General features: G+C 42.8%; 1 protein-coding gene across 3 annotated transcripts in view; it reads left to right on the plus strand.

Moving 5' to 3' along the window:
- The first annotated feature begins 583 nt into the window (after positions 1-583).
- LOC124859357 (1-phosphatidylinositol 4,5-bisphosphate phosphodiesterase beta-1) overlaps positions 584-19,977 on the plus strand; it is a 64,655-nt gene continuing 45,261 nt past the window's right edge. Inside the window, exons 1-7 of one of the 3 annotated variants that reach the window (XM_047352104.1) lie at positions 584-954; positions 2,693-2,770; positions 7,095-7,163; positions 7,858-7,998; positions 8,081-8,160; positions 11,693-11,746; positions 12,284-12,359. In XM_047352104.1, coding sequence (XP_047208060.1) covers positions 856-954; positions 2,693-2,770; positions 7,095-7,163; positions 7,858-7,998; positions 8,081-8,160; positions 11,693-11,746; positions 12,284-12,359 — 597 coding nt within the window. In that variant the 5' untranslated portion in view covers positions 584-855. The remainder of the gene's footprint in view (positions 955-2,692; positions 2,771-7,094; positions 7,164-7,857; positions 7,999-8,080; positions 8,161-11,692; positions 11,747-12,283; positions 12,360-19,977) is intronic. The other 2 variants (XM_047352103.1, XM_047352105.1) reach the window with 2 other exon arrangements.

The following is a 19,977-nucleotide window of genomic DNA, read 5'->3' on the forward strand; positions in this document are numbered from 1 at the left end:
AGTAAAGCTCAGTAAACCTGGTACAAGCCGAATCTCCCTCAACTCGGGTTGAAATTCAGATTTTGTTTTTCCAACATTTGTGACAAAGCTCATTAATGTTCACCAGGAACAAATCCCTGAAGCTCAGTTTCAGAATATGATGGACAGACTTCCCAGAGGAAGGGAACCGGATTAATGCCTGTGGTAAACAAAGCACATATGGGTGGGATGGTGCATGTCTGCACACTTGAGAAAATATACTGTAGGGTGTCTTCAAACATGGCCTCATGTGACTCCAATACTTCTTCATTATCTTTTTGTTGTATTTTTTATCTTCTCCTTTCTTTTCCCTTTCACTGTCTTCTTCCTTTCCTTATTTTTTCTTGTCACTCCTGCTCCCCCTTTTGCTTATCCCTCCCCCATCTGTGGGAAGCTGCCATTGTGCGCATGTCGCAGATGAGTCAATTTGTGGAGGCAGGACATGCATGCGCTCGCTTCACGCACGCGAACGCATCCTGTCTCCCACGAAGGCATCTGTTTCAGTCTGTCTCTCTGCGAGATGCAGCACCAACAGAGGAGAAAGGGGGAGACGAGCCCAGGGAGGGAGGGAAGAAGAGGAGGAGAGGGAGGGATAAGAAAGAGTGAGGTGTGAGAAAAGAGAGGCAGAGCAAAGAGAGAGAGGAGCGCAGAAAGAGGACTGAAACAATAAAGAAAAAGAGTGAGCAGAGAAGAAGAAAGGACAAATAGTGAGAGGAAGAGAGGATGCTGCTGCAGCAGAGCTTCTGACTTCGGAAGAGTTTTTCCTTGGACATGGTTGAGATGTTTCATCCTGGGGTTTGACTCTGAGCATCTACAGTGAGTGTGTTGTGTGAAGCCATGGCAAGTGCTCAGCCGGGAGTCCATGCACTGAAACTCCAGCCTCCCTGTGTCTCACACACCCTGAGGAACGGAAGCAACTTCATTAAATGGGATGAGGTAAGGATGCAGACCCTTTTATGAAAGCCTCTGCCAGAAGTCTTTGAAAATCCTTCTTCTATGGTGGGATTTAAGTACTTTGTTTTAATTTTGCAAGCAGTGCAAGTGATTGAGAGATTTCACTGAATTCAATCCAACTGTATTAATATGGAGTGTGAGAAAATGAGGAGGAAGAGGAGGAAATGTGCCATGTTGTCAGATGTGTTTACTGTTCCTTTGTTGACTGAGCTTTGTCAGTCAGTACCTGCAGATAAGATTCCAGCATAAATGATAGGAGTGAGATGGTGTTAACTGCCTTTGCAGTCAGCTATTGTTTGGCCACCTGTTGGTGCAGAATCAATTGTTGTGTCTGTGTGTGTGTGTGTGTGTGTGTGTGTGCGCGCGCGCGCGTGTGTGTGTGTGTGTGTGTGTGTGTGTGTGTGTGTCCACAACTCTTCAAATGTCCTCCATGATCACCATCAACCATGTAAGTGTGGATATTTGTAGAGTTATGCATGGGTGTGTGTTGGTATGCCGAAGAACATAGCCTTGACAATGAGAAACGTGCTGTCCAGTCGCTATGGTAACTGGCATGGCTAGCAACATCCTAAGCAGATATATATGTATGTCTGTATGTCTGTGCTTGTATACATCAGTATACTGAAGTTTTTGATATCATTATTATAGTAATCAACCACACAGAAGCACCAGTCCAATGAGCAGCAGAGATTTCAAGCAAAAATAATAATAAGTTGATTTCTACTTCAGCGAGTCCCATTCAGACGTCGGGTTATCTGCCTCTGAGCATCTGCTAGTTTTTATTTTTCCTCATGTAGGCTGGGTTGCTATTGGGAAAAAGTCTCCAAAGCAAAAAAAACATGACCTTTACAAAGAACATGCTATAAAATGTACACCTCTCCCAAAGCTCAACTATACAAAAAGAGATAGACTGAGTTTTGGCCAATTTATGATCTCTGTTTTTTGTAAAGCTTTGACCGATTATGATTTATTTTTAAAAACTCTAATATGTAGTCATAGGAAACAGCAGTGGAAATATTTTTTCCTGCCTTCTTGTAGTGAAAGATCATCAAGTAGATAAGGAGAAGATGTGGCATCCCATCGTGTCTGTAAGAGAGCAGTCAGGTGGACAGTGTTTGCAGATGCAGATTAAATATCATGCATGTATTTAAAATATGAAGTTGTAATTTTTTCTTGCTTTTTTGTTATTGTCTCAATAAGAAACAGCTTAATGTGTTATGTTAAATGGTTTTCATGTAACTACACAAGGATGAATAGTATTATCAAGCACAGATCTATCCGGTTTATCCATTTTTATTTATGGAAAATGTTATTGTTATTCTCATCACATTTTGATCAGTGTTACTTCTGTGCACACGCAGCAAGGTGGGCTTTGTTTACACATGTCAAATAGTAGAATTTCAGTGGAATGGCAGTGCATATTTCCACCTGGGGCCAATTAGAAGGTGTCATGGTGGATTCATTTGGGATGCCTGCTGAAAGTCTGTAACATGAATGAGCTTAAATGAGTACTTCATCAAAGGTTTATACTAGTTTCTAGTAAAACAATTTTCTAACACTGATGATCATCACTGCTTTGTGGCACCAGAGCAGGATGGAATGATTGCATCATTTGTATAGTAGTAAGCAGTGATCTGTGTCATAACAAATGCATCATTAGGAATTTTTGTTTGTTTCGTTTTTTGTTAAAGTTGTTTCCTGACTCTATATATCTTTCCAGGATTTATCAACAGTCACTCCAGTGACTCTACATGTGGATGCACATGGATTTTACCTCTTCTGGACTGATCAAAACAAGGTTAAGGTCACAAACCAATGCCTGAAATATAATAACCAGCATACCTGTGAATTCTGCTGATACCATCACACAACGCTCATTACTATATAATTTGATATGACCGCATGCTTTTAAACACATCTTTGTTGCATTCAGTGCCAAAACGTGTGTTGCTGCAACTGTGCAGTAATCTAACCAATGTCAATGTAGAACTAACCTGGTCTAAAGTTTCTCCACAAGCGCTGTTTACACATGACCCCACAATTAGAATCAGTGTGTTTTACAGCACATCTAGAATTGAGGGTTTGGTCAACTTGATGTTTCTATGTTAGAAATCAGCACCAACTTCAAACAGTGAGAAAACAGAAAACAAACAGATCAAAAGAGAAAGTGAATGACTAGCAGCCTGCAGTTAATTCTTTAAACGATTATCTGCTTACAGTCTCACTGTGGCAGTTTTCTTCACACATGTGCAGAAGGAATTTAATTTCTCTTTGAGATTAATGAAGTATTTTTAATTGAATTGAATTGAATTGAATTGAATTGGCTGGATGGATGGAACATAACTCAGACTTTGACATAGCCACCTCTTGAACCAGCTCATAGGTGAAAACTTGTTCAGACAGCTGATACTTAATCATGATGGGTAGTCATCCTGGCTGTTAGGAACGCTTATATAATATTATTGACATGCTATTAGCTGTTTGCTAGTGTAATCAACCTGAATAGACAAGACAATATAGAGCCGAAAGATATAAATAGTTATGCACGACTGCCATATTAAAACAAAAGCTCACAATTACCTAGATTTTTTCTGTTACATTTTTTTCTATTTTGTCTAGAAAAATATTTTAATCAATGCTTAGCAACAAGAAAGGTAGTTTTTTTTTTCTTGAGTGTGCCCAAGTTTGCTGTTCAGTAAAAGTTGCTGGATGTTTGTGGTCTTATACCTAGTAAATTATAAATAAAGCATGAAATATGGTTGATAATAGATGAATATTTTTTGTTGTACATGATATACTATAAAAAGATATTCTGACTGTGTAAAAACTTCATCATCTGCATCATCCACCAGATAAAATCATTCCACAAATGGCCCCAGGTCTGCACTTTGGACACTCCGGATCTACTAAATAGATGAGATGTTTTCCTTCTGTAAAAAGTAGTTTAGAAGATTATTTTTGACAGTTTGCCGTTACAACAATGCCAGGAAGACATCAGCAATGACCTTAGTGAAGCAATTGTTGCTGAACATCCATATGGGAAGGGAAAAAGAAAGTTTTTTTTCCCAAGTATGAAATATTTAAGACAGAAACCAATTGTGGACTTCCCAACAAAGTCACTCCACTGTCAGGACAAGCTGTGCTCAAAACAAAAAATCAGAGAAAACCATTTCAGAATTCATGGGCCCCGCTTGCATTGTAAATATTAAAGTCTACAGGGGTTGGACAATGAAAGTGAAACACCTGGTTTTAGACCACAATAATTTATTAGTATGGTGTAGGGCCTCCTTTTGCGGCCAATACAGCGTCAATTCATCTTGGGAATGACATATACAAGTCCTGCACAGTGGTCAGAGGGATTTTAAGCCATTCTTCTTGCAGGATAGTGGCCAGGTCACTACGTGATACTGGTGGAGGAAAACGTTTCCTGACTCGCTCCTCCAAAACACCCCAAAGTGGCTCAATAATATTTAGATCTGGTGACTGTGCAGGCCATGGGAGATGTTCAACTTCACTTTCATGTTCATCAAACCAATCTTTCACCAGTCTTGCTGTGTGTATTGGTGCATTGTCATCCTGATACACGGCACCGCCTTCAAGATACAATGTTTGAACCATTGGATGCACATGGTCCTCAAGAATGGTTCAGTAGTCCTTGGCAGTGACGCGCCCATCTAGCACAAGTATTGTGCCAAGGGAATGCCATGATATGGCAGCCCAAACCATCGCTGATCCACCCCCATGCTTCACTCTGGGCATGCAACAGTCTGGGTGGTACGCTTCTTTGGGGCTTCTCCACACCGTAACTCTCCTGGATGTGGGGAAAACAGTAAAGGTGGATTCATCAGAGAACAATACATGTTTCACATTGTCCACAGCCCAAGATTTGCGCTCCTTGCACCATTGAAACCGACGTTTGGCATTGGCATGAGTGACCAAAGATTTGGCTATAGCAGCCCGGCCGTGTATATTGACCCTGTGGAGCTCCTGATGGACAGTTCTGGTGGAAACAGGAGAGTTGAGGTGCACATTTAATTCTGCCGTGATTTGGGCAGCCGTGGTTTTATGTTTTTTGGATACAATCCAGGTTAGCACCCGAACATCCCTTTCAGATAGCTTACTCTTGCGTCCACAGTTAATCCTGTTGGATGTGGTTCGTCCTTCTTGGTGGTATGCTGACATTACCCTGGATACCGTGGCTCTTGATACATCACAAAGACTTGCTGTCTTGGTCACAGATGCGCCAGCAAGACGTGCACCAACAATTTGTCCTCTTTTGAACTCTGGTATGTCACCCATAATGTTGTGTGCATTTCAATATTTTGAGCAAAACTGTGCTCTTACCCTGCTAATTGAACCTTCACACTCTGCTCTTACTGGTGCAATGTGCGATCAATGAAGACTGGCTACCAGACTGGTCCAATTTAGCCATGAAACCTCCCACACTAAAATGACAGGTGTTTCAGTTTCATTGTCCAACCCCTGTATTATAGTCTATTAAAAAAGACAACGCAATTATGCCTTGTTTGGTAGGATTTAAGGAGAAATCCTCTTCTGTGTAAAAAATAGTACGACTCAGATTTGCAAAGATTTGACCAAAGAAGAGACATCTGCCTAAAATAGTAAAATCCAAACACACCTCTTACCAACCAAACATGGTGGAGGAGTAGTGATGATTTGTGCGTCTTCTGCAGCCACAGGACCTGCCCGGCCTCCTTTCAGTCATTGAGTCAACAGTGATCAAATGTTTCATGCTTTCATTGTATTTTATAATATAATAACAATAAAAAGCATTCTGAGTTCTGAAATTTGACAGTTTGCCAAAAGAAATCAGGCTTGACTACAGGATCACTGTCCTGTTGGGAAATCAACACACAGCAGCAAATTTACAGTAGAATGGCTAAAAAAGAGAGGTTTTCCAATGACCCAGTCAATAACTTGACGTCATCTGATTCCCCTACAAAGTTAATCCAACCAAAGAAGATAATGGATCCTGGTGTCTACTATTAACAGAGAGATTATTCAATTGGTCCATGGCATATTGGAATATTTTCTGTGTTTCTGTACATGTGAGTTTGTATTTCAATTAAATAGATTGTTTCAAAAACCATGGTCTCCTTTTTTTACATCAGAAAAACCTGACATTTTAACAGGGAGGTTTACACTTTAAGCGATATAGACTAAATCCTGTAGCCAGTCACCAGAAGTATTTTCTCTCACTCTGCCTGCAGATGTACACACACCCACAGGCTGCCAAGATTGAGCTAGCTCTGCAGTGGCAGAAACACAACTCAGTATACTCCTTAAGTGGAGAAAGTACTTTTGATGGACACTTTTGGACATCATGAACCCTTCTTCACTGCAGTTAAACCAATGAATTTAAAGTCCTGATTAATCTAAAGCTGATTCAATAGAGACTATAACCTTAGCAGCACAGTCCATCCTCTAAAACGTTGATGAACACATTTGTGTCACTGCTGAAATTAGGCCATGAATGCATGTTTTATGAATTCTTTGCCAAAATAAATGGAAATTTGAGGTGTTAACCATCCTGTGGTGAAAACTCTCTTTTAATTAGAACTGAGCCAAAAATCGATAAATAGGTGTATCATTTTCTTATTGTCAGCTTTGGGTAATTGTTGCAGGGTTAGTTAATTGCTACTTGCTAACAGTTTTAAAAGCAAATGCTAACCACTGGCTAACAGGAAAAACCCAACTACAAGCAAACCTTAGCCTGGATTTGGTTTTTTTCTATCTTCAAAGACGTTTTGCACTTGTAATAAAACACCACAAAGCCGTTGCTATTAAAAGACCTGGCCAGGAGCTCAGTAATGGTCTCAGCTTTCAAGAAGTCAGTCTCCATCTCGTAAGCTAGTAGTAAAGCTCAGTTTCAGTGTAAAGAGCCAAGCAACACTATATGAAAATCTTGATTTACATATAGCACATTGTATGTTCAGTGAAGATATTCCAGAAGATTTAAAGGTATTATGGAAATTGGAAAAACAACTTAAAACAACATGACAAAGCAAAGGAATTTGATTTTCACTCTAAAAACACGTTTTCACTGGCTGGGTCTAAATACTTTGAACTGACTTTGACTTGCTTTGTTGTGTTATCATCAGGACAGAGAGTTGTTGGACCTGACCCTTGTGAAGGATGTCAGAACTGGTAGAAGCACCAAACCTCCCAAGGTAACATCAGCTGTTTCTTTCCGCACACCTTCGCTTGACGTTTTGTCTTAAACAGTTTGTCTAATGCTTACACTGATTTACTTTTGTATCTGAATTATCTGTTTGCCTCCTGCATCTCTGCACACCGTCAGTGACCTCGCCCAGTGATGTTGCCGTTAATATAGCAGAAAGGCTGATGTTTTATTCATTCGTTTTCCTCATATTGGATGTTAAATTTGCATTAACGCTTGAGACAGGTATGCTAGTGCTTTATGTTTGGTTGAATTTATTGAGATGCAGGCAACTGTATGACACGTCTGATTTGTTTGTCTCTTGTAAGTTGTGTAATGTATTTTATTTTTATATTCTGTGTTCCTGTTTAAGTAAAAATTTACACCTTCTTGGTCTTCTGTATGACAAAACTTCCATGTATCTCAGGGTGTTTTTCATCTAGATCTGTTTTACTGCAATTCTGAGAAAATATGTGCATTTATTAGAAATGTATTTAAATTTTAGTCTTTCTTTGGAAGAAAAACAAATTTACAATTTTACATTTTAATTGTCTAGATAAATCAATGAACTGGTGAGGGGTTTAAAAGATTTCTATTGCTCAGATGATTACATTGATCTTTCTAAAACCACCATTTTCATTAGGTCAGGTGTATTCAGCACGAATTACTTTCAGTAACATTTTTCTTTTTATGACCTCCAACAGGAAGCCAAGCTGCGGGAGCTACTCGATGTGGGAAATCTTGTTGGTCGGCTGGAGAACCGCATGGTTACCGTGGTCACGGCCTCTGACCTGGTGAATGTTGGCCAACTGAACTTCATCGCTTCGCAAGAGGACGAAGCCAAGGTAAAGATTTAGTTTCTGCCTCTGTGACAGCCAGAGATGATCATGATGTTTAGGGTGATGAAGATAAAATATGTTTTTGCAGGTGTGGTGTGAGGAGCTGTTTTCTCTGTCTTCCAACCTGCTGAGCCACAACCTCAACAGAGACCAGAGTCTGCTGAAAGCGTGAGGCTGAACACACACAGACACGCTCATGACTGCATGTAGTCAACACGTGGATGAAAAATATTTCAAGGCTTTCTCAGTAAAGATGTCGCTGAAATGATACAGCCAGGCTATAGGTAAATGTGGTCACGGTAATGTTCTACTAAAAGGCACAAAGGTTCATGAAACTGATTTATGACTATAAAAATAACATAAAGTACTATGCTAATAGCGTTAGAACTACTTCATCGGATCTTAATGTAAAAGGAAAGATCTTGGCAAAATAGTCTGCAATCATAAACTAGAATTTACAAGCCTGTAGAAATTGTAGTCACTTTATTTTTTTTAATCTTTTTTTATTGCCTCTTTAATTGAGCTTGTCATGTTAGTTTTCATGTTTAGTATTTTACAAGTTTGGTGAATTCCCTGTCCAGGTGTTTGTTTAGGAAGGTCACCTTTTAATTGTTTAGGTTCCCAAAAGGCAGCTGCTGTGTCCACAGCATAATATCTAGTAATTCAATTCAATTATATAGCGCCAATTCACAACACATTACCTCTCAAGGCACTTTACAATGTCAGTTCAATCGTATCATACAGAATTTAAGTCAGGTTCATACATTCCAATTAATCAAACAGTACAGTCAGTTTCAGTTTATTATTCAAATTGGTTAAAAGTTTTTCTATCTAAGGAAACCCAGCAGATTGCATCCAGTCAGTGACTTGCAGCATTCACTCCTCCTAGATGAGCATGTAGAGAGAGTGGACAGTCGCTGGTGTTGACTTTGCAGCAATCCCTCATACTGAGCATGCATGTAGCGACAGTGGAGAGACAGGGTTAAACACTGAAAGACAGGATGAAGTGTATCATCGGTATAAGGTGAGCATTAAGTTGTTGGCAGCAGCAGCTTGGCCGATGTCCCCCTCCAGGAAGGTGCCACAGCTAAACACAGAGCCAGGCCAGATGTTGGTTCTAGGAAGAGAAAAAAACAGAGAGAGAACATAGAGTTAAAAGGTGAAATAACAGCAAATAATGCAAAATTGTAGAGTGTAGTATGAGAATGTAGCATAGAAAGTGATCATTATGTCCTCCAGCTGCCTACACCTATAGCAGCAGAGATAGCTTAGGATAACCTATAGCCACTATAACTAGAAGCTTTAAGCAGTACCACAGTCATTCTGTATTAAGGTTTATCAAAACCTGCAGGTACACAGTGCCTTGCAAATGTTTTCATGTCTTCTCTCCACTTTATGTTACACTGCAAACCACACACCTGGAATTTTATGTGACAGATCAGCATTACTATTTGATTTTTTTTCAAATGTTTGGGGGTGTATCAGGGTAGACCCAATACCTTTAAATAAAATGCAGTGCAATCAGTTAACCTGAAAAATGATGTAATTAGTAAAGAGAATCCACCTGACCTGTGTGTGAAGGCCTCAAATGTTTTTCAGAGAACATTAGGTTATAAAATAATATCCCAATCTTTGGACATCCCAGAGAATTGTTCAATCTATTTCTGAAAATTAAGAGAGTATAACACAATTCCTAACCTACCAATACATTGGCATCCACCTAACCTGGCAGGCCAGGCAAGGAGAACATTAATTAGAGAAGTCACCGAGAGGCCAATGGTAACTCTGGAGGAGCAGCAGATGTACACATGAGAAAATGTGTTAACAGAACAACTGTCATGTTTATGGTTAGAAAAGGACCCAAGTGCAGAGAGTGACTCTGGCAAGGTATTACTAGTGAAAAAACCAAAAGGGCTTAACTGAGGAACCAGCGAAGAACAATGAAAAGCAGTTAGATCATATATTGAGGTGAGAGTAGAGAATGACATTTAATACAGGTGAGTTTTTAAAGAGGATTAGGATCAGCTGTGGAGGAGAGCAAACAGGCAGACTGTTTGACATGAAGGATAAACCAAGGAGGAAAATAGACCAGCACTGATATAAGAGAATAAACCAAAATACACAAAAACCAGAACACAAGAAATAAGTAAGAAACCAAACCTAAAGGAACAAGCTCCCATAGCAACACTTTCTAAAAAAAAAAAGATGGACAAAGAGAAATAAACTTATATGACAAGACTTTTGAAATATACGCTACTGGCCAAAGGTTTTAGATACTTTTTCTCAATTAATGGGTCTCTTTATTTTCATAACTATTTACATTGTAGATTCTCACCAAAAGCATTAAAACTGTGAATGAACACACGGAATAATATAGTAAGCAAAAACTGTGAAATAACTATTTTGGATTCTTCTAAATAGCCACCATTTGATTACTGCTCTACTCTCCTGGTGTTCTCTCCATGTTTCATGAGGTGGTCACCTGAAATGGTTTTCCATAGAGCCTTGAAAGAACTTCCCAGAGGTTCATTGAGAGACGGCTAAAGGTTAATATTTCAGTCATTACAACAAAGGGCAGCTCTTTAAGGAATCTAAAATATGAAACATATTTAAAGTTCTTTTACAATTTTTTGTTTGCTACATAATTCCATATGTGTTCATTCACAGTTTTGATGCCTTCAGAGAGAATCTACGTACAATGTCAACATACACATAAAGAAATATAGACATGAAGAAAACCATTAAATGAGAAAGCAGTTTTAAAACTTTTTACTGGTAGTGTACATAAACAAGCAAATGATCAAAACATAAACACACAGAAAACCAAAACCCAAACACCCAAGGATCATGAAAGGCAACTATTGGTTGTCTTTATGGACAAGTGGCAAGATAAAAGCCATTGTTGAAGGAAAGTTTTTTACCAGTCTTGTTGGAGACACAGCAAATATGTGCCTGAAGGAACTCTGGCCAGATGAAAACAAAACTGAACTCTCTGGCCTGTGACTACATCACCTTTAACACACGATCTAGTCACAGTGAAACATAGGAGTGGCAGCATCATGCTATGGAGATATTTTTCAGCAGTACGGGAAATCTGATCAGGGTTGATTAGATAGAGTTAAAATTGGGGCAATGCCTTAAGATTTTGAGGCTGCAAAAGAAGCTGAGACTGGAGTGGAGGTTCACCTTCCAGCAGAATAATGAACCCCAAACATACAGCCAGAGCTACAGTGGAATGGTATAGGATAAATCAGATTCATTAGTTAGAATGACACAGTAAAAGTCTAGACCAAAATCCATTTGATAATCGATGCCACGGCTTAAAAATTTATGCTCACAGATGCTCTCCATCCAATCTGACTGCAGTTAAATGGGCAAATGATACGATCTGTAGAAAGCTGGTGGAGACATACCCTAAAAGACTTGCAGCTATAATTGCATTAAAAGGTGATTCTACAAAGTATTGATTCGGGAGGGCAGAATACAATTACACACCAAACATTTCCAATTTTTATTTGTAAAACATTTGAAAAGCCATGTATCAGTCCTCTTCCACTTCACAATTCTGCACAACTTTGGGTTACCTAATCACATAAGACAGAGTATATTAAAGCATATGGTTGTAACACAACAAAACGTGAAAAAGTGAGAACTTGAGCTGTGATACAGCTAAATGCAGGTTCTTTTCTCTCTCTTTCAGGTACATCAAACTGACTCTTCAGCCAAATGCAGAAGGAAAAATTCCTGTGAAAAAGTAAGATCTTATTTTTGACTGCGCTCCTCATCTTCAGTCAGTGCCTCTGTCTGAACATTAGGTTTTAGGCACAGAGGCTTGTAAATGTGAAGAAATAGCCTGACAAAATCTGCAGAGACGCACACAAACTTAAACTTTGCTCTTTCCTGTCCCTCGCTTCCAAAAATAAGCTTCATTCCATGTGCACTTGGGGAAGCAAAAACAGGGACATTATTCGTGGAGGTGCCTAATTCAGCACTGACCTGGTAATCAACCAGTGCCAGAGTATGAGGTGCATAAGACATTTATGAACGAAAGCTGCTTTTCGGAAGCAAATTAAGGTCAGTTGGTGTCTTGGAAAATGAAACGAGTAAGGATGAAATTTTAAGAAAGTCAGAAGGTCTGGAAATTCAAAGAGAGGCTTAAGAGAGAATACATGTTAAGGACATGTGTCAGACACAAAGGTTATATAAAGGTTTAAGAGCCTTTATTGAGGTTTATTTAATTAATTTGGTTTGTAAAGGGTTCTAAATCGGGCCATGTGTTTTCCTGTTGCAGCATTGGTCGGCTGTTTTCATTGGACAGAAAGAGAATTGAGAATGCCCTTGAGATCTGCAAACTGCCATATGGACGGGTGAGCAAAAGTTAAGATTAGAAGAACTTGCAGTAAACGACGTAGATAAAGGTGATAGTGAACATATCACTGTTTCAGGCAAAGTTGGTGTACTCAAGCTGGGGTTTAACAACATACAGTTAAAACTCAGAATTATTTATACCCCTGACAGATTTAGCTTAAAAATTATTTTCATTCAACCAAGAAGTGTGTTTCTGAGAGGAAATGAGACAAAATAAAAGGTATCTAAAAGGTACCACATTTCCCTGAGTATCAATTTTGAAAAAAATATATATATTTGTTTTACATTTTATTACAAATTGCATGCCAAAAATCATTAATACCCCTCTCAAGCACCAATGACAAAATCTGTATTGGCATTACAGCCCTTCTTATAACTGCGGACCAGCTTTTTGCATGTTTTAACTGGAATATTGAATACTTATCCTTGATGACGAGCCGCAGGTCTGTAATGTTAGAAGGCCTCCATGTCATCACATTTATCTTTAGCTCCCTCCAAAGATCCTTTATCAGATGCAAGTAGGGAAAACTCCAAAACATTAATATTACTACTCCATAGAAACACAATTTGTTGAAGGTATAATACAGCAATTAACCTGGCTGCACCACTGAAAGCCTAAAGTGAATCTTCTTCAACCTAGATCTAGATCAATCTAGATGTGTTTAATATAGTGTGGTGCATGCCATATAAGAACCTATGCACAATGAGGGGTTGAAGCTTCTCCACTTTTTATTGTGTGGCAGGATTTTGAGTACCAGGTAAAAAACAGAAGCAGTATTAGGCAAAATACTGATAATTTGTAAGCACTGTGAAAATACTGCACTAGCTCATTATTAGCTAATAATGACGTAGATGTCTGTTGGTTCACAGTTTCCTATTGGCACTAAGTTAGTGCATTTGGAAACCAGAAATGAGTGGTTTCATTGGGATTTTGGGCATCAGAACCATCTTGGAAGACCATAATATGTAACCCATTCAAACCTGGAAGGATTATTCCACACTGATTATAAATTATTTGAAACAAAGATTGTTAATTCTGAAACATTTACTGTGTTTGTTGAAACAATAAATGGGGATTCTTAGACTGTTCAAACCTGGATTGAATTACTCTCAATATAGATTTATTTAAACCAACAAATGCCACAAAAATGGGATGCTTTAGTTTTCTCAAAAACAAAGTACAAATCTTTTCATTTATTGCTCTTGTGGGTATATCATTGTGTATTTTGGATTTCTGTTTACATGTATGGGATTGCAAAAGCAGAGACTTGCCTAGGGAGGCGTTCATGCAACATCTACTACTGAAACTGTCATGTTTTGTGTTGAAAGGACCCACATGCAAAGAGGAGGTAGGCAGGCAGAATAGACAGAGTTTCTGAAGGAGGCAGCACAGAGGCAGTCCGGGGAGGCTAAACAGGGGGAGTCTCCGGGGTTGAGCAGGTGGGCGCTGGAGTAGTGGAGAAAACTTTGCAATACAAAAATTGCAGCTTGCTGGAGGGTGCCGTAAGTGGCACACAGGCTCTGGAGCTCTTAAGTGAAGCTTGGGTCTTGGAGCACTGAGGAGAGACCAGGGCTAGGTGGCACTAAGGTGGGGCCTGGGTTCAGGGTTACTCTGAGGTAAGACTCTGGCCGTGGTTTGCGCCTGAGATGCAGGAGTGGAGGCAGTCTGGCTGTGATGGTAGCAATTATGTGAAATCTGGGGAGGTTTAGGTGATGAGGGGAACAACAGAACATCAAAACTTCAGGCTGGCTGAGGCTGTGGGGTACACCGAGCCTGTGGCTTGAGAGGTCCACAGAAAAGTCTGGCAGTTTTTTGGTCAACCTCTGCCTCTGCCAGCAGTTCCACCATGCTGAAGGGAAGGGAAGCATAGGAGCTCCCCTTCCACATCATTCAGACGATCGCCAATCGCATCTAGACCCCTGCAGGAACAACAGGTCCAAGCCACAGCATCAATTGCCCCTTTTTCATTGAAGGTTCGAGCTCCTCTCAGTCTCCCTCTACTCTGCACGGACCCTGTTGCCTTTCCATGAACTCACTGACAGCTGGAGTTATGGCTTGAAGCTCCACCTCCAGCTGTCAGTGTAGAGCACTGTGCTGCTAATAATGTTACTGTGTGACATTGTCACATTAAAGTAATCTGTGTGAAACAAAAATAAATCAATAGATAGTAAAAAAACATAAACAAAATAAAAATAGTATTATTTTATATGCAAGAATGTCTTTTTTTTCATGTAAAAAATAATCCAACGGGATAATTATCTGGACCACAGCCCAGCCAGAACTTATAAAACAAGGCAGAGGGGTTCTGATGTGGGGTGGGGGTGTATGCGTGGAGGGGGGAAGGGGGGAAGGGGGGCGGGCAGCAGAAACAGAGAGGAGAGATGCTGCTGTCTGAACTGGAGAAACTCCAAATTTTGCCTGAAGAAGTTACAGTTTTGGGCTTATGAGGAAGTTTTTGTCTCAGCCATGGCAATAATGAGGACAAGGTCTTTAAAGTACAGAATGGGCAGCTGCTCTCTGCCAGCTCCCTCCTCCTGCAGACGGCGGTTCACTTGAGGACCGTCAATAATGGGGTATTCACACTAGAAAAGTTCTTTGGCCCACTATATTGTTAACAAAATGAATAGGGTAGGGTAGGGCAGAGCACAGACCCGGAAATGGAAGAAAACTATCACAGAAGTAATGCTTCCTGCATTTCTGTTTTGCATATTTGTGCAGTTGTTACAGCTGCAAAATCATTGAGTGTCAAGAGCAGCTCATTTAAAGCCGGTTTCACAACGTTCTATTTCTAATTTTGTAACAAACTCTAGTCCGTTTAAAGCAAACCAAAGGTGGCAGGTGTGATTACACCATATATTTCCGAACCAAACACGTAGTTTCATGGTGGTTTTGTTTTGTGTCTTGTGGGGGAAATGCATGTGTGTCTGAACAGAGGATTTAATGTGTGATCATCTGATTAAGGATGTTATTAAATACAGTCCAAATGCAGAGGGGCGAGCAGGCAGGCAGAGTAGAGGCTGAAGGATTTTTAATAATACAATAACTTAGTGAGCCAAGGCCAAGCAACTGGAGTACTAGGAAAATGGCAGAAACAGATGGAAAAATGGCAATGCTGAATGTACAATCGAGAACAGGCAACGGAAAAGGATGAATCTGGTGGGGTAGGTGAGGAAAGAGAGATATTTGTAAGAGCTGGAAGAGTTGAAGCGCCACCTTAACGTGGTGGAGGGGTTTGAGTGCTCGAATGATCCTAGAGGCTATATTGTCTGGGGCTTAAATGCCCCTGGTAGGGTCTCCCATGGCAAACAGGCTCTAGGTGACAGGTCAGATAAAGAGCGGTTCAAGAACCCCTCATGACGACTACAAAATCGAGGCACGTGACGTCGCCCGGTACGGCGGAGCCGGGGTCCTACCCTGGAGCCAGGCCTGGGGTCGGGACTCGTCGGAGAGCGCCTGGTGGCTGGGTTGCTCCTCGCGGGACCCGGCCGGGCCAAGCCCGAACGAGAGACGCGAGACCATCCCCCAGTAGGCCCACCACCTGCAGGGGGAACCGTGAGGGACCGGTGCAAAGAGGATTGGGCAGTGGATGAAGGTGGAGACCTCGGCGACCCGATCCCCGGATGCTTAGGCTAGCTCTAGGGACATGGAATGTCACCGCGCTGGGTGGGAAGGAGCCTGAGCTGGTGCGGGAGGTCGAGAGATATCGACTAGAAATAGTCGGGCTCGCCTCCACGCACAGCGTGGGCTCTGGAACCCATCTCCTCGAGAGGGGCTGGACTCTTCTACTCTGGAGTGGCCCACGGGGAGAGGCGGCGGGCTGGGGGGGGTTTGCTTGTTGCCCCCCAGCTCAGCCGTCCCGTGTTGGGGTTTACCCCAGTGGATGAGAGGGTCGCAACCCTGCACCTTCGGGTTGGGGAGAGGTCTCTGATTATCATTTCAGCCTACGGGCCGAGTGGTAGTGAGGAGTACCCGGCCTTCTTGGCGTCCCTGTCGGGGGTGCTGGATGGTGCCCCTCCTGGGGACTCCATTATTCTGCTGGGGGACTTCATCGCCCACGTGGGAAATGACAGTGACACCTGGAGAGGCGTGATCGGGAGGAATGGCCTCCCCGATCTGAATCCGAGCGGTGTTTTGTTATTGGACTTCTGTGCTAGTCACGAATTGTCCATAATGAACACCATGTTCAAACAAAAGGGTGTCCATCAGTGCACTTGGCACCAGGATACCCTAGGCAGGAGGTCAATGATCGACTTTGTTGTCGTATCATCAGACCTTCGGCCGCATGTTTTGGACACTCGGGTGAAGAGAGGGGCTGAGCTGTCCACTGATCACCACCTGGTGGTGAGTTGGATCCGCTGGGGGAGGAGAAAGCCGGACAGACTTGGCAGGCCCAAGCGCATAGTGAGGGTCTGCCAGGGATGCATTCAACTCTCACCTCCGGGAGAGCTTTGACCAGATTCCGAGGGATGTTGGACACATAGACTCCAAGTGGACCATGTTCTCCGCATCTATTGTCGATGCTGCTACCCGTAGCTGCGGCCGTAAGGTCTGCGGTGCCTGTAAGGGATGCTGTCAAGCTGAAGAAGGAGTCCTATCGGCTGTGGTTGGCTTGTGGGACTCCTGAGGCGGCTGACGAGTACCGTGGGGCCAAGCATGCCACGGCCCGGATGGTGGCAGAGGCAAAAATTCGGACCTGGGAGGAGTTCGGTGAGGCCATGGAGAAGGACTACCGGTTGGCCCCGAAGCGATTCGGGCAAACCGTCCGGCACCTCAGGAGGGGGAAGCAGTGCTTCGCCAACACTGTTTACAGTGGGGGTGGGTAGCTGCTGACCTCGAATGGGGACATTATCGGCCGGTGGAAGGAGTACTTCGAGGATCTCCTCAATCCTGCCATCACGCATTCCCTGGTGGAAACAGAGGCTGGGGACTTGGGGTTGGACTCTTTCATCACCCAGGCTGAAGTCACCGAGGTGGTTAAAAAGCTCCACGGTGGCAGGGCTTCGGGGTTGGATGAGATCTGCCCTGAGTACCTCAAGTCTTTGGATGTTGTGGGGCTGTCATGGTTGACACACCTCTTCAACATTGCGTGGCGGACGGGGACAGTGCCTTTGGATTGGCAGACTGGGGTGGTGGTCCCCCTACATAAGAAGGTTGACTGGAGGGTGTGTTCCAACTACAGGGGGATCACACTCCTCAGCCTCCCTGGTAAGGCCTACGTCAGGGTATTGGAGAGGAGAGTCCGGCCAATAGTCGAACCCCGGCTTCAGAAGGAGCAGTGTGGTTTTTGTCCCGGCCGTGGAACACTGGAGCAGCTCTATGCCCTCTACAGGGTACTCGAGGGTTCATGGGAGTTTGCCCAACCCATCCACATGTGTTTTGTGGACCTGGAGAAAGCATTCGACTGTGTCCCTCGTGATGCCTTGTGGGGGGTGCTCCAGGAGTATGGAATCGGGGGCCCTTTACTAGGGGCCATCCGGAGCAGGAGTTTGGTTCACATTGTCGGCACTAAGTCGGACCAGTTCCCGGTGCATGTTGGACTCTGGCAAAGCTGCCCTTTGTCACCGGTCCGATCCTGTTCATAACTTTTATGGACAGGATTTCTAGGCGCAGCCAAGGGCCGGAGGGGGTCTGGTTTGGGGACCAGAGGATTTCGTCTCTTCTTTTTGCAGATGACGTGGTCCTGCTGGCCCCCTCTAGCCAAGACCTACAGCATGCACTGGGGCGGTTCGCAGCCGAGTGTGAAGCGGCTGGGATGAAGATCAGCTCCTCCAAGTCTGATGCCATGGTTCTCGACCGGAGAAGGGTGGCTTGTCCTCTTCAGGTTGGAGGGGAGTTCCTGCCTCAAGTGGAAGAGTTTAAGTATCTCGGGGTCTTGTTCACGAGTGAGGGAAGAATGGAGCAGGAGATCGACAGACAGATCAGTGCGGCCGCCACAGTAATGGGGGCGCTGTGCCGGTCCGTTGTGGTGAAGAGAGAGCTGAGCCGAAAAGCAAAGCTCTCGATTTACCGGTCGGTCTACGTTCCTACCCTCACCTATGGCCATGAACTTTGGGTCATGACCGAAAGATCCCGGATACAAGCGGTGGAAATGAGCTTCCTCCGTAGGGTGGCCGGGCACTCCCTTAGAGATAGGGTGAGGAGCTCGGCCATCCGGGAGGGGCTCGGAGTAGAGCCGCTACTCCTCCACATCAAGAGGAGCCAGTTGAGGTGGCTCGGGCATCTATACTGGATGCCTCCTGGACGCCTTCCTCGGGAGGTGTTCCAGGCACGTCCCACCGGGAGGAGGCCCAGGGGACGGCCCAGGACACGCAGGAGGGACTATGTCTCCCGGCTGGCCTGGGAACGCCTTGGGCTCCCCCCGGAGGAGCTGGAGGAGGTGTCTGGGGAGAGGGACGTCTGGGCGTTTCTGCTGAGTCTGTTGCCCCCACGACCCGGTCCCGGATAAAGCGGAAGACGACGAGTACGAGTACAAGGAAGAGTTGATGAGTGGCATGAGAACCATGAGTAGTCAGTGGAAGAAGCAGATCAGGGGAAACGGTGATTAATAGGGACAGAAAGAACACAGAAGGAGCTGAACCAAAATACAAAATGATCTACTAACCAAAGGAAAAAATATTCTAAAATAAAAATATAAAATATAAACACAAAGAGCAAAACACAGTAAACAACCAAGAATCACAACACAGTTCATCCATTTGTGTTGCACAAATGGATGAACTGTGTTGTGATTATCATTATGAACATATTATTTAATATTAATATTCACCATTCATTCATCTTCTATACCGCTTATTCCATAGTGGGTCACAGGGGAGCTTGTGCCTATCTCCAGCAGTCTACGGGCAAGAGGCGGGGTACACCCTGGACAGGTTACCAGTCCATTGCAGGGCAACACAGAGACACACAGGACAAACAACCACACACACACTCACTCACACCTAAGGCCAATTTAGAGAGACCAATTAACCTAACAGTCATGTTTTTGGACTGTGGGAGGAAGCTGGAGTACCCAGTGAGAACCCACACATGCGTGGAGAAAACATGCAGACTCCATGCAGAACACCCCTCCCCAGGAGTCGGACCCAGGACCTTGCTGCAAGGCAACAGTTTTGCCAAATGCGCCACCGTATAGCCTATATATTTTATGAAATAATAATTTGGTACGTTAAGTGTTGTCCGGTGAATACCAGTGCAATAAGGCGGTGGTATTAGGACAATAATGAAAGGGGTGAGTCAAGCTCTGACATTACTAAACAAGAAATCTCTGCACACACATACAATAAATTCACACAATTTCTTAAAAAACAAGAATTTATTAACAAAAATAGGTCAACTCAAAGTCAAACATATTTCAATCAACAAACTCTTTACTATACTAGAATAATCCAACTAAACTACCAAGCAAAATAAAAGAATAAGGAAGACCATCTATATACAAAATGAACAAGTGAATCAAAGATGTACAAAAACCATGGCCAATAAAGTGATGCAACATTACCATTCCATGTTATTTATGTTTGAGAACCAGGGATTATCTTGAATAATCTGGAAATGAAGTGAAGTTAGTCTTGGAACTAACATAGACAATAATTGGTATATCTTCAAACAACCAATCA

Source organism: Girardinichthys multiradiatus, chromosome 22 (assembly GCF_021462225.1).
Source record: "Girardinichthys multiradiatus isolate DD_20200921_A chromosome 22, DD_fGirMul_XY1, whole genome shotgun sequence".
In the NCBI taxonomy this organism is placed as follows: domain Eukaryota; kingdom Metazoa; phylum Chordata; class Actinopteri; order Cyprinodontiformes; family Goodeidae; genus Girardinichthys; species Girardinichthys multiradiatus.